The 23,882-nt window shown below is 39.7% G+C and overlaps 2 protein-coding genes across 3 annotated transcripts in view; one reads left to right on the forward strand and one right to left on the reverse strand.

Annotated features, from left to right (window-relative positions):
* Nucleotides 1-23,882, forward strand: part of LOC128744743 (tRNA-dihydrouridine(16/17) synthase [NAD(P)(+)]-like) — a 113,037-nt gene that overhangs the window by 80,558 nt on the left and 8,597 nt on the right. For both annotated transcript variants that reach the window (XM_053841953.1, XM_053841954.1), the window contains 3 exons: nt 22,088-22,671; nt 23,021-23,191; nt 23,633-23,792. In XM_053841953.1, coding sequence (XP_053697928.1) covers nt 22,339-22,671; nt 23,021-23,191; nt 23,633-23,792 — 664 coding nt within the window. In that variant the 5' untranslated portion in view covers nt 22,088-22,338. The remainder of the gene's footprint in view (nt 1-22,087; nt 22,672-23,020; nt 23,192-23,632; nt 23,793-23,882) is intronic.
* LOC128741064 (uncharacterized) lies at nt 15,153-15,816 on the reverse strand. The gene is made up of 2 exons (XM_053836640.1): nt 15,649-15,816; nt 15,153-15,590 (listed from the first exon to the last, which is right to left on the reverse strand). Exons 1-2 carry the CDS (start codon nt 15,814-15,816, stop codon nt 15,153-15,155), a joined length of 606 nt encoding a protein of 201 aa, XP_053692615.1.

The following is a 23,882-nucleotide window of genomic DNA, read 5'->3' on the forward strand; positions in this document are numbered from 1 at the left end:
TAACCAACCACCGTTCTCCGATTTGGATGGATGGTGACGAATAAGAAAGAAAAATCATTTCCTCTTGCTGAAGTCGGTCGGTCGGTCCCATCTCAGTCAGAGTCGAGCTTTCCTTACGGCGGAAGGACTCCGATGCGATGGTGAAAGTGATTTCGCGCCAGGTTGCTCCTGTGACGAGTGAAACATTGAATAACCAGGAAAACTTCGTTCTCTTCACTTCTCAGGATAATTTTCCATTTACAGTAAACATCAATCAGTTTCTGTATGGCTTGTGTGAGGATTTTCCTCTGTTAGACTATGGTAAATATTTGAAAATTGATTTTTTACTCATAAAATTTTAACAAAGTCTTAGAAACAAAAACTGCCAAAGTTTAATCAACTTACAGTAAAATATTTTCCCATTAAATCAATAAATTGCAGTATTCGAGTAAGTCAAGTAGTTCGCACTTACGGTGATTCGAAACGATGGAATTTGTTTTCTGTTCATTTACTTAAACCTGGCGGATATTATTCCTTGTCCGAGCACTCTCTTTCCAGTATTATAAATAGCGGCGGAGGTATTTCGCTTTTCCGCGTCCCCGGGATGCTGCCATAAAAAATGATTGACCGTCTCATGAATATTTCATTCGTTGAATATACCTAATACACAGTGCCCCATAAGTATGGTCTATAAGTATGTACGGCGTTGTTGAAATTGGTTTGGGGGTTTAATATTTATGATTTTTTCTTCCGGAGAACAAAAAGAGAATGGCATTTTTCCTAATTTCAGGTCTACAGTGCCACTCACATCCGCCACACTAGGTACCGCGATGCCAGGTAACTTTTCAATTTCGCCGTACTATAAATTGTCTCGCGACATTTGGAGTGGAATTTAATTATCTGCGGCATTGTGGCATTCCGTGTCTCAGAGAAAGCACATCGAATCTGCAGCATCCTTGCTGGACGCCGGAGAGAGTACCCGACTGTGATTGTGAAATACCGACTGCACGCCGCCCCGGGGTCCCGTGACCGTACCATAGGTTTACGATTTGTTGATCCATTATTTTAGTTGATTCACGATGAAGAATAAATCACAAAATGCGCTGGCGTGGGCGGGCGGACCGCTTAAACATATGGCAGTTACAGTGCAGTGGGAAGCTTTCCACCCAGCGGTAATGAATAATGCTGAAATTGTTATTCAACGTTTTGTTGTACTTTACAATCCGATGAGCTATGATGAATGTTTTTACAGTTGTTGCACACGGAATTAATTGTCCGGTGCACTGTTGCTTACCGCATTTCTGAATAATGGGCTATTAGGCTTAGTGACATATTTTTACAGTCATTTGGATTGGTTTTGAACTCTCATCGCAATACGTCAAATTATAAATATTTATAGCGCTCGATAGAATTTATTGTGCAGCTCGATCATATGCAAACAGTCCTAAAGTTGAATCTCATCATAAGTGTTATTCTTCTCAAAGGAAAGCAATTCCATACCATAACATACCAATTCGTTTTTCCGTCTATTCATGCTGCGTCACTCCCTTGAAAGGCTATCATTTTCCCGGAATCAATTCGTTTCAATTTACACAAAAGCAACTTGTAACAACAAACTTCCATCGAGCATTCACCATGGATAAATGCCAATCCTTCGAAAATATATCGGCACAGGTGTCAAGCATATGCCTGAGGTGTAATCGTTTCCCCTTCATTTACACCTTCTAACCTAACCTACCGTACAGAAGGCACTCGTAGATTTCCGCCTCTGTTGTCGACCGCTGGCTTGACTGCCTGCCTGCCTGCCGGAGCCAGAGCCAAAGTGCCAAAGCTCTTGTGCATATATTTCCGTCAATGCCATCATCGTCACCGTAGCCGTCGTCGTTGTCGTCATCGTTTGCTTTCCTTTCAAGAACGATCGAAGCGCAATTTGCTACGAACAAAAGACAGCCCAACCCTTCCTTCCGGTCTGTGTTGAGCATGTGGTCTGCACACTACACAGCCAGCCGTGTCAAGCTTCTTCCGCAAGGATGAAGTTTTACGCCAGTCCACGCCCTGGCCCTGGTGTACACACTCGAGCTGCCTGCCTCTTCCCGGGGCCGTTCAAAAGCTTTCCCTTTGTTGGAGCGAGAAAATCTCTCCGCCGCCGAGTGGCAATGATGCGTACTACTATGTACTACCGTCGGGAAGTTTTCCGGAAGTTAAGCAAAGGCGCGGTTGTCTTTGCCCGAGTGGTAAATTGTGTATTTACGTCGGGTCGGTAACAAAGTTCTCGATTCATGGTCTTTGTGCGTTTGCACCGCTCCACAACCGGACAGGGACGGTGTAAACTGATAGTCTGTTTTTTTTGCGCCAGGCACCAAGCAGTAAATTTTTAGATTATCTACCAAGGTTAGTTCTTTTATCATCGTGCTGTGTCATTTTTTATATTGAATTTGTTCATATAACTCTTGGGATATTACTTTTAAAGGACAATTGCACATGAAAAGAATCGAACTCGAAATTAATCTTTCGTTTTTCAATGTCTCGGGTATTTAATTACTTTAATGGATGTCATGTTTCTTTTTTCATGGCTTATAGGAATAAGTTTGCCCTACCAGCCCTACCCCTACGTCCATTTTCTGCTGCGAACCGATTCAAATGAGCGACACGTTGATATCGCGACGAGCAATCGAGTCGAGCAGTATAATCAAGCAGTTGAGTCGAGCAGTCGAATCGAATCAAGCAGTCAAATCGTCCGGTATAGTCGAGCATTCAAATCAAGTAGTCGAATCAAGCAGTTGAATCGAGCAGTCGGGTCGAACAGTCGAGTCGAGCAGTTTACTCAAGCAGTCGAGTGGTTAAGTTGAAACAGTCTAGTCGAGCAGTTAAGTCAAGCTGTTCAGTCAAGCAGCCCAGTCAAGTAGTTTAGTCGAGCAGTCAGGTCGAGCAGTCAAATCGTGTAATCTAGTCGAGCAGTTGAATCGAGCAATCGGGTCGAGTTGTAAATCGAGCAGTCTAGACAAGCTAACCGGTCGAGCACTCGAATCGAACAATTCAGTCACGCAGTCCAATCGGCCTGTTCAGTCGAGCTGTTGAATCAAGCGGTAGGGTAGAGCAATCGAGTCGAGCTGTCCAGTCAAGCAGTTGAATCGGCCTGCCAAGTCGTGCAGTCGAATCGAACAGTTCAGTCGAGCAGTCTAGTCGACTAGTTGACCAATCGAGCAATCCAGCAGTCGACCAGCGAGATAACTGAGAATAGAACCCATTGCTACGAAAGCATGACGTCCTGTCAGAGACCTGGTTTTGGCTACAGACAAACCTCTTTATACTGTTTGTTTTTTTTTCTATTTTTTATTACCAATGTGATTTGCAATTTTAGATTTGTTTTTCAACTGCTGATTTTTTTATTTCTGACTTCAAAGTTCTGATTTCTGATATGTGATTTCTCATTCCTTATTTCTAATTTCAATTTCGCATTGCTGATGTTTGATTTCTGATTTCTTGTTACTGATTTCTAATTTCTTATTTTGATTTATGATTTCTATTTTCTAATGTATCTACTTTATGAATTTCAATTCCTGGTATATCATTCATGATATTTAATTTTGAATATTTTTTCTTCTGACTCACGACCTAGATTATAAATTTTAAATTTTTAATAATTGGTTTTTGCTTTCACACTTTGTATTTTGTAATTTTGATTAATGGTTTTCCAATTTAATTTCTTAATTTGTTAACTTCGTTATTAAAATTTAGATTATTAAAATTTTTTCAATGGTTTTTGATTTTCGATTTATGATTTCAAATCTTTAATACCTGGTCTTAAATTTTTAAATTTCGAAATTTATTTTGTGTTTGATTTTTGTTTTTCATATTGCAATTTTCGAACATCGTCTCTCTTCTTTTTATCACTTGGAGGATTACCGAAAACTGACGCTACTATAACTATTCCGGACTTTCGAACTTCTATTTTACTGGAATTTATGTTTTTGACCGTCGGTTCGCTACTTTTAACTTTTCTTCCGTGACATTTAACTTCTGAAAACAGGAGGGTAGCTGCAAAAGCCCTCCCCTAGGTTGAGGGGCCAAATGGTTTCGTGAGTGCCGAGATATTGAACTGATGATCTTGCTCAATCTGATCTAATTTTATTAATTAATCCATCATCAGAGTGAAATGAATGTCGATTTGGCATTAGGACGTTACTTTCAAAATATCTCCAACGTTTAATAGAAAGAATTTGTGGGCTGCAAATAGCTTGTAGTGGCTATTTAAAATTGAAAGTCGAATTTATGTATTCTACAAACTCTTCAAATTCTCTCAAAAGAACGGTTTCAAAAGGGATGAGATTGAATGTTGATTAGCGATAAAATGGTTGAGCACTGACGTGATTTTTTTTTTTGGAGATTCTAGTGATAGTTGCCAGTAGTTAAAAATATTGCTCTAGATGGGATCTAAATATTTAACCTTAAGTTAAAAAGCGGGTTATAACCAACGGTCTTAACTTACTATTATAAGAACAATATAAAAAGAACATGAATGATGTTACTCGCCTTCCAAAAACCCCAGCTGGTGAGCTACCGCTGGAAAAACCCTCATACTACTCTCCATTATGGCTGCTGTCGTCGCGGTCGGACTCAACGAACTTCTTGTAAAGCTTTACGGCCTCGGTATGCATTTCGTTTTTGTCCACAGCCGTATGCTGTCAGACTTTAGCTGGAGTGGAATGCCACTTCTTTAAACGGCTTGTCGGATTGTAGTTTTCCAAGTAAAGGCAGATCTTCCAATAGCCGATAGCCAAGGTCCATCCTCAGTATAGCTTCATTTTCACTTCTTCAATCAAATCCATTTGAAAGCTGCGTTCGATCGTGTCGATCACTCTATTTTTATTAACTAAAATTGAACGTCTCAGAGCCTCAATACACTTTACTGCGTGGCTGAAATCTTCTCTCGTTGACCGTTCGCTTTCTGTAAAATTAGGTCACATTAAGTCTGATAGTTTCATTACCCCCTCTGGTCTGGGTTCCGCAGGGGAGTAACCTGGGACCGCTGTTGTTCTGCTTATTCTTCAATGACGTGTGCTTTATTGACCCGCCAGGCGCTGTTGATCTGAAATTGTTTCTTATCATCCGAACTATGACGAACTGCATTGAGCTGCAACGATTCTTGAGCTCTTTCTCTTACTACTTTCTCTCTGCTTGCGATACTCATTGACTACTAGTGTATCGAAGTATTTTGTAATTTCTTTCACACGTAAGAAAAACCCAGCTGTATACAATGTATTTTATAGACTGGTGCTTTTTGATGTTAATTTTTACTTTTTGTCCAAGCCTTTTTCAAGGATTGACAGTATTCAATCCTTAAAAAAGGTTTAAATACAAAGCCGAAACGTCGGAAAGAATTTAAAAAACTTTTCTGATTTCTACAAAAAAACTGAAAAGCCGGACAAAAAGTAAAAATTGACAATATTCAATCCTTAAAAAAGGCTTGAATACAAAGCCGAAACGTCGGAAAGAAAAAAAACTGATTTCTGATTTCTACAAAAGACTGAAAAGCTGGACAAAAAGTAAAAAGGAACATCGAAAACTCCAACGTTGTCTCACGTTGTCGTTGTCTGACTTTCCTTTTCATGCAAGAAACATTTGTACAGTTAATTTATTATCTACAACTTTGCTGAACTAAATTTTCCCCTATCGTTTGTATTTACAGCACATTCCCAGTTTAGATTTTACTTGGCTTGGGCAGTACAGCCAAATTAGTGTAATCGACGCGCAAAGAGTAGAACAGCCTTTGTGACTCCTATGAAGCGATACTAAATTCCTCGGACGTTCTGGTAGTACACGCGAACGCAGTCAGATATCCATACATCATTAATAATCATGTTGACGTCAGCGGGGGTTCACCGCAGCATTAGAAATAGATAAATGTGTCTGAAGAAAGAAGACTGGAAACAAGATCGTTGCATCCTGGGGACAAGGCTTTCCTTCACTGAGTAGATTAAATCATTTTTTGTTAGTAAAGTAAAACGTAGCAACTGGCTGCTTTAACTAAACTACATCCACGATCGGTAGTCAGATCAAAAGTGTGCAAAAATTAAAGCGTTAAATTGAACTAACCGGTATTAAATCTCTCGGTGTCAATCTGCGTCCGGTTGGTAGCAAAAGCCACACCGAAAAAGGATACTTGGCAAATTTCATTTGGAGCAATATTTTGCCCATTTCCTTTTTTGTCAGCGTACTTGTCGACGACTACTTGCTTTTTTCGGCAGACGTCTTTTGTTTGGTCTTGATTTCAATGAAAAGGACCACTTAAACGATTATACATAATAAATCATACAAAACAAGTGCCCGACTCGAGCGCCACTGAAGTGAGTGGTTCGTTAGCTCACCATAATGGTCATTTTATTCATATCTTAATCCTCAATCATTCGTTTGCCGCGTCCGCTAAGGACTAAGTTTTGGCAGTTATATTTTACGGGGAGAAACTATGTGGACAGAACTCAGAACAAAATAATATGGACGTTTGGCGGTGGCGTTTGCAGACAGAGCGAATAATCAACTGTTGCGCATAGTCACAGATGAAATTAACATTTTTCAGACTATTTAATGCGACTCCCAACGATGGAAAATATGACCCTTTTCAGTTGAAAGTTGAATTTAACACTCCTTTGACATCCGCAAATAATATTGCTCTCCCTTCACGGGGGAGGCAATACTTACCGTCATCACTGCTAATTCAACAATCTAACCATAAACATCACCTAAGCAACTTATGAGGCCGCCTCCCAGCTGACAGGGGACTATCAATCTGCAGCCATATCGTATCAAAGTTTGACAATGAACACGTCGGCTGAAGAAAAATTGTTGTTCGTCGAAAACACCGCTCAGCACCACACATCGTACGCCGTATTTAGTTGCGTCGTCGTAAGAGCCGTGGCAGGATGTTAGCAAGCAAGCGAGATTAATGAACATCCATCAATTTGCTCTGTAAAGACAAAGAAACACATCAGGCTGGAGGATATCCAGGAGACAATGGTTCCTATGGGCTAATTAGCAACCGTTTTGTGGCAGATGCTGATGGGCTGTCAGGCAGAACATAACCGGCAAACTCTCTCTGTCTCTTTCTCTCAGCGGAACAGCACGTGTTGGCAGATGAATGCTCTAGTTCCACACACAGGATCTTGTTTCATACCAGAACTAAAACATACAATAACTAGTACATGTATCAGCATGATTACACAACAAACATCATATTTATTTCAGTTCGTGTTTTTGATTTAGCTGTGAACTTGTAAACAGCAGCAAGACCAACCAAGGATTTCCGCCCGTTTTCTTTTATGAACCGGCGTCTCCACAATTTTGGAAATCTTTAATTTTCCACTACATTGAGCAATTCTACAGCAGTCCTGCACTAACCGAGCCAAACGGCTTATAAATCAACCGTTTTATCGTTGTGTGGCCTTTGAGGCTGTACTAAAGATTGCACACTGGATGGCAAACCATCCAGAGCACACACAGGGAAAGCTTCGATTTGGTGAAATTAATTTTCAACTAATTTGATACTTTGTTTCAACAAAACGAAACGATGGCCTTCCTTGTACGACATCGTACGTATAGCTGACATTGGCAGCCATCCAAATGGGTTATAACTTGTTCTCCTATCCTATCGGTGGTGTGGTCCAGTTAGCAGCAGAGACGATGACGTTTCCTTATCGATATCGTATCCATTCACAAAGTACTTGTAAGTTTTTCGGCAAAGTTACCGTGTTTTTTGCAGTAAAATAGGCATAAAATCATCTTTGTTCAACTTAAATTTTAGAGTTTGCCAAATTGAGCCAGTGAGCCAAATTGCACCATTTCCAGGTGCAATTTAAAACTTTTTATTTTACTTACTTTCAAACTTAAAAAAAAATCCTTTTTTGTGACAAGTTTTTTTCAATTTTTTATTACAAAAAAAATTCAATGTTTTGTTTTGTTATATGACGAAAAGTTCATAATTCATATGTAATATTATTCCCTAGCGAACAATGTACGGTGCCAAACGAACTGTGATTAGGAAAAAAACACACAATTCAGCAGAACGTGACGTATGCATTATTAAATAGATAAAAAGATTAAATAGAATCCCAGTTTTGTAAAGGCAAAAAGCTTTCTCGATTCGTGACAGCAGCCAGCACAGCTCGCAGCAGTAGCAATATCATTACCGCCATACACTCAATCTAAGACTGTTTTTTTTTGCAATTTCTATTTGAACTAACTTCACCATTCACTTTTTTCCCCGGCGAAAGCAGCACCCTATTTACCATATGTCCTTGTTGCTGGTTCCTATCACGTCGTATGTCTGCGCTTTGTCACTTCGATCAGACTCACACGGGCGAGGGCGTAAAGTATGTAGCTCTGCAAGCTTTATTATCCTAGCTAGATGGTGGATGGAAACCAAAATGCGATTTATATAAATAGATAAAGGAGGAACATCTTCTTTAACCCCGGGGGCGCAACAGCCACTTGCTGCAAGAACAGTTCCGTTCCGGCGAGTGTCGACAAGTGTTTTATCCCCACCCCGGGCGCTGCGCTAGCTTGCGATGTTATCGTGTATTAGCATGGAGAGTGGTTGTTAACAGCAACAACGACTTGAAAAATTATGAAAATATCAGACCATAATAAAACAACGGGTACAAGATAAATAGCGCTATCGATCATGTGACCCTGGATGGCTTATCGTAACAGGTTGAATCTAACCCTGTGGATGAGCGTGTTTTTTCCGTTATTGTCGGAATAGATGAGAACAATTATTTTTCGAATGAGAATTAAAAGAGAAAACTAACTGTCGCCTGATACGTGGCTCAATAGAGGAAAAGCACATTAAAAATGTTTGAAAGAAAATCAAGAATGCCACTCAAAAAATAGTTCACGAGTCTACTCTCAATTATACCGAACAACTAATGCTGAAGAACGAGGAAAAAAGTCAGCAAACTTGTCGACAAAATGTTTAGAAATAAACTTTCTCCCATCAAGCAAACTTGTGCTAGCTGTCCAGCCCCGCCCTCCCGTCAGAGCAACTGCCGACGTCCATCGTCGAGCGAGGGCTCCATCCGGCTTAGAACACAACTCAAGCAGATCGTCCCGAAGAAGAAGCACTTTACCACCACCGCATCCGGTCGAAGTGTCAAAACGAGATTCACTTTCTCTTTTTCCGGCAGTTGTCAGTGATGAAAAGTTATCTAGCATTTAAGTAGCACAATAAAACCGCAAAGCAAAGTCAAGCTTATGGGCGGCAAACCAGGCAGCACTAGCAGCTCTAGCAGAGAGTAAACCGCATAAGTCAACCACGAGCAGTTGAAGAAACTTTGCCATTTGTCCACTGGTTCTGGTTTGGGTGTTAAAAATCAACTTACCCAGTATTTAGGGCGTCTAAAGATGACAACTTCACCGATCTGTTCGAACCGTAAATCTGTGCAATGTAAACACTTCAATCCGAGCTGTGATTGTGTTGCCAAAGAGTGCAGTTTAGATTGGAGCTCTTGCTTTCTCCAGCTTCCGCTGGATTAGGATTCAAGCTGCGATTTTGTTGAACCATTGCACATGGTAATATTATATCACTTTTGGTTTCCTCGGGTTCACACACCCACTGGATGAACATTCAATGGAGACGCTTGGTTTTTCGATAGTATATTTAAAGATCCTGCGCCACCCATGTCTCATGCCTCTGAACTCGTAGCGTGGGAAGACCATGAAATAACTATTTTCTCGCCTAAGCTCGTTATTTTTACAGGCACTAACTGAGCTCAAAGTTAATTGTCCAATACTTAAAGTGTTATAGTGTTTCAACCCCCCGGGGCAACGATTACAATCAGCTAGTCCCGTAAAAAACGTCAATCAAGACAGCAATTACAGTTGATTGTGAAAGTGGTTTTGCGGCAGTAATTTGCAGATTCTCCCTGGCAAAGGTATACGGAGCTTCACCTCGTAGCTCGTTGAAGTTTTCCGAAGCTGGTGTGAGAATTCCACTAAATATTTTAGGGCCTTTATTGATTCTTCTATCGTTCCGCTTGCCTACCTGAACCTGAACCTTGCCTATATCATATCGGATCGCACATCGATATTTAATTGCTTGCAATAAATTCCAATTTTATCTCGGCAGCTCGCCTTCAGGCACATTCACCTTCAACCGGTTTTACGGGACTGGACAGAATAAATTTTCCTCTCTGTGTAATTAAAATCGATTTCCGGTTGGTGTTGCCGTTATTGGAATATTTGTGTTAATACCACTGCCGGAGGCAGCAATTATCCTGCCGATCAGAAGAATGACTTTATGGTTCAGTGAATGCTTCTGATTTTAATGGGAAAAAAGAAATTAAAAGTGTGATGTTTAATTCATAGAAATGCTCTCAACAACAATAAAAACCGATATCCCGAAAATCATACGTTATGATGTCATATTTTCCATTTAATAGTAATTTTGAACAAACGTTTCAAAATAATAAATTACGTTACCGTCTTTATTTGTGACTTTCGAAATGATATTTGAATAGTTTCATGAATACTCAACAATTGTCAAACGAGTTTTTATACATATTCTTTATTCTTTATTCTTATTATAAAACGATAAACAAAGATAAACGAAAGGTGGGCACCCAATCGTTCGTAGGACGTTTCGATCTGGAAAAACGATCCATTCGTATAGGATGACGAATCTATTGTCACTGATAACAAAAATACCGCCCAATTTGAACTTAAATTTAGAGTAATTTGCAGTGGAAGTTTTACTTGGAATTCGATATGAAATCGGACTTAAAACAGAATTTGAAATTTTTATTTGAATTTAGAATTGAATTAGATATGGAATTGGATTTTAAGTTAAAGTTGAAATTTGACTTTAAATTGGATTTGAAATAAAGCTCGCAGTTGCACTTAAGACTTTAATTCCAATAAAATTAGACTTGAAATTAAAGCTGGAAAAATTGGATTTAAATTCGACTAGGGATTAGTCTTGTAACTACATTTGAAATTTGACTTGAAATTGGAATTGAAATTGTATTTGGAATCAGTGTTTAAATATGATTTAAAATTGAACCTAAAATTGGAATTTGGCATGTATACTTAACTTGAAATTGACTGCCGCTACTCGCATAACAGTGCCATTTTCTATGGAGTTTCCTATATAAATGGAACTGTCATGCGAGTAGCGGCAGTTAAATCAAACTTGTATTTGGAATAATTTCAACTTGAAGTTTTACTTCAGACCGACCGAATATCGACACGAAATCAGACATGAAGTTTTACTTGAAACTGGAATTGACATTTTTCGTCTTATTCTCTCACCTCTTTACCGTTTTTCTGCTTCACTTTTTCTCTTTTCCAGTCATGGTTTTCCACTTTTTGTTCCGCTTTTTCTCCGTTTCCTTGGGTTTCGTTCGTTCGTTGGGTCGTTTTTCCTCTTGAATTTTTTTCTTTCTCTTGTTTCCTGTTTCATTGTTCCGTTTTTCTTCGTTTCTTATCCTTTTTATCTTATTTTCAGTCCCGTTTTTCTCATGTTTCGTTTTTTGTTATTTTCTTTCCCGTTTTTCTACTTTTCTCATCTCTTTTTCCCTCTTTTTCGTTTCTAGTTTTTATCTTTTTTTTAAATATTTTCATCTATTCTTGTTTTTCATGTTCGTCTGTTCTGTTTTTCCTTCTTTTCTGTCACATTTATTCTGTTTTTGGCTGCCCTTTCTCGCTGTTTTCTCTGGTTTTCCTTTTTCATTTTGATCTCCCGTTTTACGTCTTTTTCTTTTCCTTTAGGTCAATTTCTTGTTTTCCTTTTCTTCTTTTTCTGTCCTATTTTCCCATTTTTTGTTCTTGCTTTCTCCTTTTATGTCCCATTTAACCTCTTTTCTTTCTTCTCTCTCGCTATACTTCTTTACCCTTTCGGTTCTTCTTGTTTTCTATTAATATTTCCTTTATTGACTAGTTTTCCCTCTTCTTGTTCTTTCGTTTTTTCAATTTTCTGTCCGTTGTTTCCTCTTTCTCTGTTCCTTTTTCCTTCTTTTCCTGTCCTGATCGCTCTTTTCCATTTTTTGTCTGTTTTTTACATTTCCCTCCTTTCCTGTCTCGTTTTTAATCGTTTTCTGTCCCACTTCTACTTTTTGTTTTTTTCGGTCCTGGTTTTCGTGTTTTTCCGCTTTTTCGTTGTAACAGAGGATGTTACATTTTGTCACGTTCTGTTTTTCTTTGCCGAACCTCTGTGTCTCCCGTTTTCCCCTTTTTCTGTTCTCGTTTTTCCATTTTCCTACCCTCGTATTTTCTCCTCCTTTTCTATCACGGTTTTTCCTCTTTTTTGTCCCGTTATTCCTCATTTTCTTTATGTTTTTTTCCTTTTTTTCGGTTTTCTTTTCTCTTCCGCTCTTCACATCATTCTTTTCACTCTCCTCGTTTTTTGCCTTGTTTTTCCACTTTTCCGTCCCATTTTCAACATTTCCACTTTTTCTTCTCTTTATATGTTCTGTATTCCTTTCCATTCTGTCACGTTTTTCCTTGTTTTTCTTTATTCATACCAGTCTGACACGTATGAAAAACAACAATGTTTATCATAAATTAAGGGTTCGCCTCCACTTTTACTTGCATAATCTTGCAAAACTAAAGTCGCTTAGGTTTATTCGCAGGCAACAACTCTTGAGCCTGTAGTGTGAAAAGAAAGCATTTTTACCCGGTTCAGCACGCTCCATACCTCCAGGGTGACATGGGGCTGCGCCGCAATTTGCTTTGTGCATGTCTTGCGATCATTTCCCATGATCCCCAAAATTTTATGGTCAATCGCTGACGCCACTTGCTGATGATGCTCTCCTCGAAGCCTCAAGAACAACAACGTTTCTTCTCGGATGCAATGGTGCGTTGTCGTAAACGTCCCTGAATTTAAATCATTGTGTACTTGCATTAGGTAGCCGTCGATCGGAAAATCTACAACCGTACCTCTGCTGGCCTGTCGTTACTACACAGTTAGCGAAGCCATAGGAACAGTGAATGTCCGTGAGTTCTTCCGGAGAATACATTTTAATAGTGCAATCGTTTTCAGAAAAGTTCTAGACAGACCCGAGAAGTCTGTTTCGTTATTGTTTTCCATCCGTGTCAGACTGGGTTCATCGCACACGGTGATCCAGTGTGCTCTGCGTGATGTATGAATTCATACAGTTTTCAGATACTAATTCAGCACCCAGCATATCGTACCATTTTAGGAGAAATGTATTAAAAACGCGTTGAGAAACATTTATTTCAAAGCTCTTTGCATTAAAAAAGGTAATTAAATTTCAGAAAGTAGGAAATTTAGGTTACTTTCGAAAGAAAGTAACAGAGTCTAGCTCAACTCTGCACAGGTTTCGTACTAGAGCAAACAGAAAACTAAAATGTTTAATAACTCTGTAATGAATGAGACTTGACCGTATGCGTAGAAGGATTTTTTTCATCGGATCTGGTCTTGTATAACCCCCTGAAATATTTGCACTAAGCTACCTAATACCCTGTATTAAGATTTAGATTTGGATTTCTCCAGTCCCTTTTTGTACTCCAGCTACTTGCTACTCTTACTTACTGTACTTACTTAGGTAAGGTACTTGCTACTCTAGCTCCTTTCAATTTATGTCACATCGATAAATATCACATATTTAATGTAGGGGTTTCCGTTACCCCTAGGTTTTTTTTGTATGGGCTTATCACTTTGACCACAACATTATTGATCTATTGTAATGTTGCCCGGGTGTATGCTGTATTCTGCACTGCATTTCTGTGCTTTATCGTTATTGAGTAAACGATAAGCTAGGTTATTGAGTAAACGATACCCCTAGGTTACTTTAGTTTTGTCCTTCCTTGCCAAAGAGTCTATTTTTGGTTTGGAAACAAGCTAAACTCATATCTCACAAGTTCATTTACAGTCGTTAACTGAAAACTTTTATTAAACAATCTTAGCTTTATACGAATATGTAAATCCAAACAAACATTATTAAAGCTGGAAAATTCCCTAATAAATCAATGCATTGTGTGAAATTATGCACGCAAAGGTGCATAAATGGCACCAACGAAAAAGCAAAGTTCTACTTTATTTCGACTTGTAAATCACTGTGCATTGCAGCTGTAAAACAAAAGCAAACAGCCGTTTTTGCTTTCTTTACACAGTAAACATGTTGGTACGTTAATAAAATATTTCAAACCTATTTTCCTGGTTATAAAATTTTAGAGGCGCCACAAAGCAATTTGCGTAAGACACCCACTTTCTTAGCGAGGCGGAGGCGCGCGCTCCTGACCTGACTTTTGCCGGTCTAAAGTATTCGCAAGACATTCATTCACTGCCATTCACTGATATTTTTTATGTTATGTACCTACTTCGAAAAGCAAATCTTGCGTGCTGCGAGCACCATCGAACAAGAAAGATTTTGTGAAACTTTTAACCGCACGCACGTAGCAAAGTTTTACCACACACTCTCTCTCCATTTGTTTACCTACTTTACTGTGTTTAGCAATTCGCTTAAAAGAAAGTTTTCACAAAAAAGCGTGCATTTATACGCGTAGAACTTACTAAAATTTTGAAAGATAACACTGTTTAGTAGAACTACAGTGCGCCTCCATTGCTTTCGAATTGGAGGAGACGCATGGTACTTAGACAACGTAGTAAAATGAAAAACGAAAAATGTGGGTTACAACCTACGTGCTCAGAGGATAGTTTAGTACAAACCATGTGATAGCAGTCATAAACATAATTTTCAATTTATCTTCATGCTAATGTAAAGCTATGACAGCAAATGCGGCAACAGCAATGCGAGCCTTATCCAATATTGGCGAAAGGCTCGTCAGTGTGTCGTTAAAGCCAGCGAGTTAGTCCGTTGTAACATCAATCCAACCTTCCCTTCCGTTTTCACAGTCACAGGGCGGGCATGCGGCCTGCTTAAGTATTTTGCCGCTTTTGACTCTCGCCTCCAGCTCGCCCTGCAAATACCTACTGAAATGATTTCGCGCGTTGAATTATTCATACCACAGCATTCGGTGAGCATCCCGGCCCGTGGCTGCTGTCGCCTCGTTTGCTGATCTTTTCAAGCTGCTTGCAAAAGCGGCATCCTACCCCATCCCATCCCATCCTATCCCATCAATCGCCGCAGTCGGAAATGTACCGGTTGTAAGATTCTAACCGCACGGAATAAGTTTTATTTGCAGCGTAAAATTTTATCTCATTATCCAATCCAGGAGTAACTTTTCGGTTGGGCCAGCTGTACCGTGCGCTCGGTGGCCACCGCATTCAATGCTTCTGGTTTAACGCCGTACGGATTACTATCGGGAGCGCAAAGATACTGGTACTTTGGGACTGCCAGTTTCTTGATCCGATAGCTAGAGCTCGGTTGAAGAACTTTCCGGTTGAGGCACACCACGTTCTTCCTAGGGAAGCACCGGACCATCTCCTGATAGTCTAGCTTGGGCTGACTTAGCATTTTGATTCTGGGTGTCGGAACGTAGTTTTTAGCCTGCGGCTGTACGTTCCGAATTGGATCGGCGACGTGGCAGTGGCATTTGTTCGGCGGTAATTTACACGTGTGCTGTAAATGAGTCGTCCTCGGTTGGGCCAGCGTGTTCATGCGAGGTTTCAGCGCACTTAGGGGAACCTTTTGCGAGCGCTGAATCGATTTCGGTTAAAAAATAGTGGAAAAAGTTAAACCAACTTGAAAGTCTTACCGCGGTTTGTGCAATCTTCTGCTGTCTGTGGTCCTTTTTTGGTTTCGCCAGCTGGGTCAGATATCGTCCGTGAATTTTCCATTCATCTTGGGTCCAACTTTTTTTCTGGGGTTTGCATTTTTGTGCGGAAGATGTAGGTTTTTTAGATTTGCTGCATCGTTGTCCCATTTTTTTAAATAAAAAACGTCTTTTGTTACTTAAAATTTGATTACTGGTTTTAGAACATTCTGACACTAATTAATGCATGGCTTACTGAGAATCTTTTGTCATGGAAAAAATTGTTAGGTTAGGTGTTGAAGAATTTATTTATATTAAGCTAATGTGCTAGATAATAAAAATAGTCTGAACCTAGTTCCGCTATCATCCTTCGCGCCGAGTGACGATCTGCCAATTCAAGAATTTTCCTAGAATTCAATTACGCAGCAACTTTCCATGACAGTCAGTGGAACATTGTTTTCCGAAGACGAATGCTTTCGGCTGCTGTGAAACGGCCACCTTGAGATAGATCACTCGCACGAAAATATGTGCCTTGCCTGTACATATATTTTTGTGAGGAAATATGAACAATGAGCCACATCAATCATCGAGCCGAAAAATGGCTAAGCATTATTACCGGCGAAGCGGATGGCGAAACGGTAAATATCGTGCACGGTTAAAAATGATGAATGGTGTGTTCCCTGCACGTGCCCGGTGAACTTATCGTGTATCTTTCAAGCCAACCCAACAGCAGGAAGCTATTTTTTTTATTTTCCCGGAAAGTACTCAGTCGTGCGGAAACAGGTTCCGGCCGGTGAGCAGTCCTTCACTGCTTCTCCAGTTGCTTCTCGATAATGTAGTGCATAATTGGCAGCTGTTCTGTAAAACTGCAGTATTAAGGTGACACTGTCTAGACACGGTTGGCAGTTTAAAAAAGCTTGGAAGCCATAGGAAAGAGGATTTAATTATGTGTGCTTTTCAATTAAGAACAAATACCTAAGTGGCGGCTATTGAAATGTGGTGCACCAAACGGTAATAGCTATCAAATCACGACAGTAATTTTCAATTCATTAGGGCGGTTAGATTTCGTTGGAATTCAATTTCTCTTGTTTGCAAAAATAATGACCAATTTACATAATTGACTTTGGATTGTCGTCTATGCAAACGCATTCCGTTGCCGATGGCACGATAATTAAATTTGGTTGGCTATTATCACAATAGTTGTAAAGCCGTTTGATGCTAGCGATTATTTGCTCTAATCCTATTTACGCTAGGACTATGTATTATCAACATCTTTCTAGTTAACTGTGCAAATATGTACTTATAAAACATCAATAAAGAGAAATTGGCAGAAAACATACGATCTGACTACAGTTAAATAAGTGTTTTTCGATTCTAGTTTTCTGGAATCGGTATATGTTTTATTTCTTAAATTTTGTTTTTTCTCGATTTTGTGTGAGTCACTTATTGACTTATTAGTCCATGTCCGCCGATCCGGCAGAACATAGAGATGAAAGAAGAGATCACCACCGGCGTCGCTTACCCGTTGAACATTTAAGACTTCAGAAAAAACAACATAAAGGCGACAAAACGAAATCTAAAATACGAAGAAAAAACAACGAAAAGACGTCTTAAAGACGACGAAAATGCAATAAAAACAAAAAGTGATGAAAAGATGGCGAAAGTACACTGAAAAACTGACAAAAAGTCAACGAAAAACTATAAAAATACGACGGAAACAACATGAAAATGCGATACTAAGACGCAAAAACAGCGACAAGCAGAACAAAACCATGACAAAAAGTGGTTTAAAAAGCGTCAAAAAGGCGACGAAACATACTTCAAACGACAATGAAAGAACGATAAAAAGATAGTTTAAAAGGTAACATTTTTGTTGTTTTGACAACCAACAGAATGACTAAAAAGTTGAGAAGTGACAACTAAAACACGGTGAAACGAAGAGAAAAGTCGATGAAAACAACGAAGAAAAGGCGCCAAAACAGCAACAAAAAAGTCGACAAGAACGGTCCCACTTAAGAACAAAAATGCGACAGAGAGATGGCGAAAAGACAACGAACACGAAAAAATAACAAAAAGATGACAATAAGACGACGAAAAGGCGTCGAAAAAACAGTACAATAACGAAAAGAAACCAAAACAGCGCCAAAAAAACATGACTAAATACGACAAGGAAAATGATAAAAACACGACAAAAAGACGTTGGAAGCGGCAAAATCCAATGAAAAGAACGACAAAAGTGTTAAAAGCAGAATTCAAAAACTAAGAATATGTTGAATTGGTGAACACCATGAAGAAGAACACCATGAAAAACGAGATGAACCAGCCCACGGCTGAAAATCTTGAAAATAAAGAGAAAAAAATAACATGAAAAGAGGACAGAAATATAGTAGAGAGATGACAAAAACACAGAAAACAAAAAGACGACATATACGAGAAAAATAAAGAAATGCCCAAAAGAAGGCTGAAAGTTATCGAAAAGACATCAATAAGATGACGAAATGACCATAAATAGTAGTAGAAAAGTCAATTAAGAGACTACAAAAAACGGTAAAACAGGAACAAAAAGCAACATAACAAAAAACAATTAAAGCAACAAAAATAACGACAACACCGCGCCGAAAGAGTCGACGAAAAATGCCAAAAACAAGGCTCGAAAACCGACGGAAATAACATAGCCAAAGGCAAAGCCATGAATATAAACGTCCTGTTGAGAACTTGAACCTTCTTTATCGACAGACTTCGCAGCCGGTTATTAGAGTACAGGATAATTACGGAACTATTTCAACGATCTTACTGACTCTATACCAGCACCTCCCAGCTGAGATTCGAACATACGACGACTGGCTTGTTAGGTCAGCATCGTACCCCGAAGCTAACTGGGCGGGCTGACGAAACTAACATGGCAACATAATAAAGACCACGAAAAGACGCAAAAACAGCGTCAAAAAAACACGATAAAAAGACATTTACAAAGCGTCGAAAACACGATAAAGCATGAAAAAACGATGAAAAATCAGGAATATACGACAGAAATTCAGAAAAGTCAAACCAATGATAAAAATGGCCGTCAAAATACCAACAAAAACAGAAAGCACGATAAAAAAGGACTTAGTAAGTGTAAGAAAGACGACAAAGACTGACGAAACGACAGTAAAGAAAACGGGAGTGGTACCGAATGGCCGAATCACGAATGGCCGAATCACGAATGACCGAAATCCAAATAGCCGAACTTCAACAACAGTCACACAAGGCCGAATCTTGAATGGCAGAATCACGAAAGTCCGACTCATGAATGGCAAAACAATGAATGGCGGAATCATGAAAGGAAAGGAATGCCACCGGAATGGCTAAATAAAGCTATTCAATAGAAAACATGAATTGGCAAGCAGTTTACAAATAACTTCAATCAGATAAAAACAAAATAAGCAACAAACTATTGACAAACTAACATCCATGATTGTTTGTTGTTCGACTGTAAAAATGTAAACATTGTTTAATTTTGCAGATCAGCTAAAGAGGAACATAATTGTACGGATAAGAAGTTTTATGGATTGTGGCTTCGCACTTTTCGAACATTTCAGGGAGAATGTCCAAATACACAACGGAAAGTTTCTTATCAAGACGAGACCCGAGACTAGACCCTGTTTGAGAGCAAACTTGGCAAAAACGGATCGACCAATATGAAGTTAATGCTTGTCTCTGAGTGCACTCGGATGTTTATTTCGGACGATTGTAAAAAGTATCCTGAGCCGGTGCTTTCAGGAAATTATGGCCGCAAACCCCTAGAAAAGTTTGAATCCGTTCTTTTATGTTCCACTTCAGCTGATCTGTAAAATGAAACAATGTTTACATTTTTACACTCGAACAAACAACAATCATGGATGTTTCCATAGTAGCTCCGTCAGGGCAAACTCGACGCTCCTGCAATGAATGTCAAAAGGTTGTGCCCACTTGTACTCAATAGCCGCCATTATCGCTCGTGGAAAGCTGGATAGAGCATAGATGATTGAAAGTTCTTTGTTCCCCTAAGCGCAAGTGATTTACGGTCATCATAAGGTGCGAGACCTATTTACCGTGTCAGTAGATGATGTTTCCTAGATGATTCTGGGAGAGACAACCACAGGCCGCGAGTATGCGCCGATTAAGTCCGAACGAGCGGCAGCGAATATGCTTTTTTATATGCCAGAAGGGCATTACGATAGTCTTTTGTGGTGGTTCTGGTTGTCTTCAATAACGGTAAAAAGCGGTTGAAAAAATAACGAAAAATGCAAAAACGAAGTCACAAAATGTCGAACAGTCGACGGAAATGTGATGTAAAGATGGTCAAAGGACCATTCAGAAAGGCGACAAAAAAAGCAGACAGAGAGATGACAAAAAGCGCCGAAACGCGTCGAAAAAACATAAAAAAATACGAAAAGGCAATGTAGGAACGACGAAAAGACAGCAAATAGACGACAAAAATACGGCGAAGAGACGGCAAAAAGACAACGAAAAAATATAAATTGAACATATAGGCGAAAAGTTGATGAAAATGAAAGACGAAAGACGACAAGAAATACGATGAAAGGACACCGATAAAAGTGCCAGAGAAAGTGTCAAACAATGTCAAAAATAACGAAGAGATTAAAAATATATTCATAAAAGGCGATGAAGAGGACAGCCCAACAGCGACAAAAAATGCAAAAACCAGACTACAACTAAGGATAAAAAGACGCAACTAAGAACAACCAACAACGCAAGAAAAAATAATAAAAAATAACAACAAAACGCTGGAAATAGACAAAAAGACAATGTAAAGTTGCCATAAAGGCAGATGTTAAAAAGCGCGAACCATCACGAAGGAAAATAAAAGATGGAAGACGGAAGAAACATAGATGAAAGGAGAATGACGAAAGATCAATAACGAAAGTTGAGACTAAGTGTCATTAATTTAAGTCAAATCTCAATGTACATGAAATGGTTTAATTCAAAAAAGTACTAATTTTCTCCAAATACAATCAAGAACAATACTTTTAAAACAAATGTTATGAAGAGTGATCACACATTTGGGCGTATTTCGCTTGTCTATTGATTTTGAAACGAAAGTATAGTTAACCCTTTCTTCGGTGATAAAACTATGGATTTTCCTCAGCAAAGTTCGCCAACGCTGTCGGCAATTGCTGTTATAGAATGTTGCACAGGCAAAGCAATCCTCACTTCTTCGACGTTTATCGGTGATTTGCTTACATGGACTTAGAAGATGAATTAAAATCATGAACCCACAGCGGAAACACTGACGTTAATTCCAAGGTTAGTCAAGAGAGGTTTTCTGATGTTCAAATTTATTTTCCACCCCCGCTGGGTTACCCTTGACGATCACCGAAATTTTCAAAGCGGAAACTGTTGAATGTATAAACAACGTCGATGGTTGCTAACCATCGTTCCGCGCACTTCTGTTCTACAAACTGTGAAAACCAGATCACCTATTTTAACTCACCTTGGTTAATTCCATCGTCCATGCAAAGGTTACTTAGTTTTTAAAGAAATATGTTTCGCAACATAGCCGTATCGTGGCGCTTGAGTGTTGTGTTGCTTCGAGCGTAACATAAGTTACTACGCAACATGCATTACAAAGGCTGTCAGTATGCATGCGCAATGTGTAGGACAAGGTTTTATTGCTCCCTGTATCTCTACGAAATTTTATAAGAATTGGTTGTACCAGTCAAAAGTTATGTAATTAAAATTTGATGAAATATCTTTAAGAAAGGCATATGTTGTTGTTTAAAGTAATTTAACCTATCAACAGGTGGTGAAACGCAGTGCATTGTCCGTAAATGAATATTAGGGACAAAATTAATTACGTTTATCTCTATTGTTGGTTAAATTTGCCCTCATTTTCCGTCACAATTTTTCTTTCAATGTCAAATAAATTTAATTTTGGTCTCATCTAAATTTTGATTTCATTATATCGAACAATGTCTTAACTGTACTTCGCATTTTTTCAATCTTATCTCTCAATTTTACGATTCGGCTTTGACCAATTCTCATGACAATAAAATTTAAGAACACGGAAAACACGTGCCCCAGTGCACCCCATCATGCTGGTCGCGTCAGAATATGTATATGTACAGTTAATAACACAGTAGGCTAGGTAAGTTTTTACCTAACTGTCAGCTTGTTTTATCTGGAAATATGAAATCAAAATCTAGCACAGAATCATTCCTGGGCTGCAAAAGTTGTCTTAAGGTCAGTCATCGTTTAAATATTGTTAGCTTGGACGTCGCACTACAGAATTTCTTTGTAAGGTAAAATAAGCTTCCAAAAGCTGCCATTTTTAAAACACGAATCCTAACATCCGACAAATTGCAAACTGAACTCGCTGTTGAATTCACAAATACGCAGCACTTAATTCCCGTCCAAACAATTGCGGATTAATCCTACGAATGAATTATTTCTCTTTCAGATTAAAATCCCCGAGTGTCCATCTGATTGCGTCAGCCATTCACCGTCCTGCTTCGGCCATCGGGTATGTGCTAAAAGTCCAAAAACCAAACTTTTCTTCTGAAGGGAAAAATATTTTTCCCCGTACAAATCTGCGACTCTCCGGACGCGCTTTATCACGGCAACACTCCATCCTCGGAAAGGATTTCCTCCCACTGAACGGGAACTGGTGTGAAAAACGAACCGAACAGGCCCCACCGGGACCCATAGATTATGGTTACCGGTAACGACAACAGCCGGCATTATCCGCAGAAACACCACTGTATGAACCCGGTGAGCAGCAATCTTGACGACATCGAACCCCACCCGTCTACTGGTCCATCCACTGACGAAATGACGCCTCTGGCAATCCACACATCATCCTCGCCGCCGTCATCTTCCTCGTCAGCATCGTCGGCTAGCGTAGGTGAGCAAATCCCACCACCTGTGCCGAAGGAGATGACTATCGATGCCAAGGTAGCCCCTGCAAGCCGTTCGAACGACGGACGGCTGAAATTGAGTGGATTCGAGTTTTACGAGAAGGTTCTAGGCTCTCCGAAATATGTGGTAAGTGAAAATCCGAATGAAAGCTAGGCAAATATTTGAATGTAAAACATGATGGATAGATTCTAGAATTTATACGGATGCCGTTGTCTAATGCACAGTTTAATGGCTTAGCTATAGTTTAATCACCCGAAAAAGCCCTCGTCTCAATTGCCATAATTCACGGCTGAAAAAGCACACAAGCCTATAAAACGAAAAAACACACGAAAAGTGCATTAATTTTTTTCCCCGTAACTTGCTTCCCGAAACGTGTCATAAAGCTGAACATTTCACTAGCTCATTCATTTTGTTTTTTTTTGCTCTCTCCACACGACTCTGTTCGCTGCTCGGTGTGAACCATCCCTATATGTAGGTGGCCCCCATGGTGGATGCGAGCGAATTGGCCTGGCGATTACTGAGCCGCCGACATGGTGCCCAGCTGTGCTACTCGCCGATGTTTCACAGCAGCTGTTTCGTCAAGGATTTCAAGTACCGAAAGGATTCACTGCAGACCTGCCCGGAGGATCGGCCGCTAATCATACAGGTAGGTATGTCGAGACCGGGGCGTGACGAACGATGACGACGACGACGACGATGGCGATGACGGTGGCTATGATTATTGAAATAAATCTCTACCGGTGGGAGTGTGGAAATCACTTAATAACTGCCCTCGAACACGTCGCTTTTGGCGCGAATCATTTCGCTGACGATGCTGAACTTTTTTGCTTGCGGTTCTCTAATCAAAGTTATTAGAGCGGATTTGTTGAGGCTAATTGATTCGTGATTGAGTTAAGCCACTCATTGGATCATCGAATTAAGTTTGGGTTTAGGAATGTAAACCACAATTTAACTTCCACCTTTCTTGACTCACCCGCGAATACTTCTCTACGGGGCCATTTATCATTTACCCAGCAATTTATCGTTATTTCTAAAAAGATTTTTACTTTACTTTACCTTTAAACTCATCTGTTTTCATTCGTTTCAGTTTTGCGGTAACGATCCGAAAACGCTGCTGGATGCCGCTCTGCTGGCCCAGGACCACTGTGACGCAATCGATATCAATCTTGGCTGTCCGCAGGCAATTGCCAAGCGAGGCCATTACGGAGCCTTTCTGCAGGACGAGTGGGATCTGCTTAAGGAAATCGGTAAGCGTAAAATTCGATTTAACCGCTGCTTTCGGAGTGTGTGTGCGCGTTAAGGGTGACCGAACTGGTACCGCGTGGGACTACGCGGGG

Source organism: Sabethes cyaneus, chromosome 3, assembly GCF_943734655.1.
Source record: "Sabethes cyaneus chromosome 3, idSabCyanKW18_F2, whole genome shotgun sequence".
Classification (NCBI taxonomy): domain Eukaryota; kingdom Metazoa; phylum Arthropoda; class Insecta; order Diptera; family Culicidae; genus Sabethes; species Sabethes cyaneus.

Excerpts from the sequence above, each read along its gene's own strand:
- LOC128741064 (XM_053836640.1), bottom strand. The coding sequence starts at position 15,816 with ATGGGACAACGATGCAGCAAATCTAAAAAACCTACATCTTCCGCACAA. Across the intron at positions 15,591-15,648 it reads AGAAGATTGCACAAACCGCG|CGCTCGCAAAAGGTTCCCCT; the intron begins GTAAGACTTTCA and ends AAATCGATTCAG.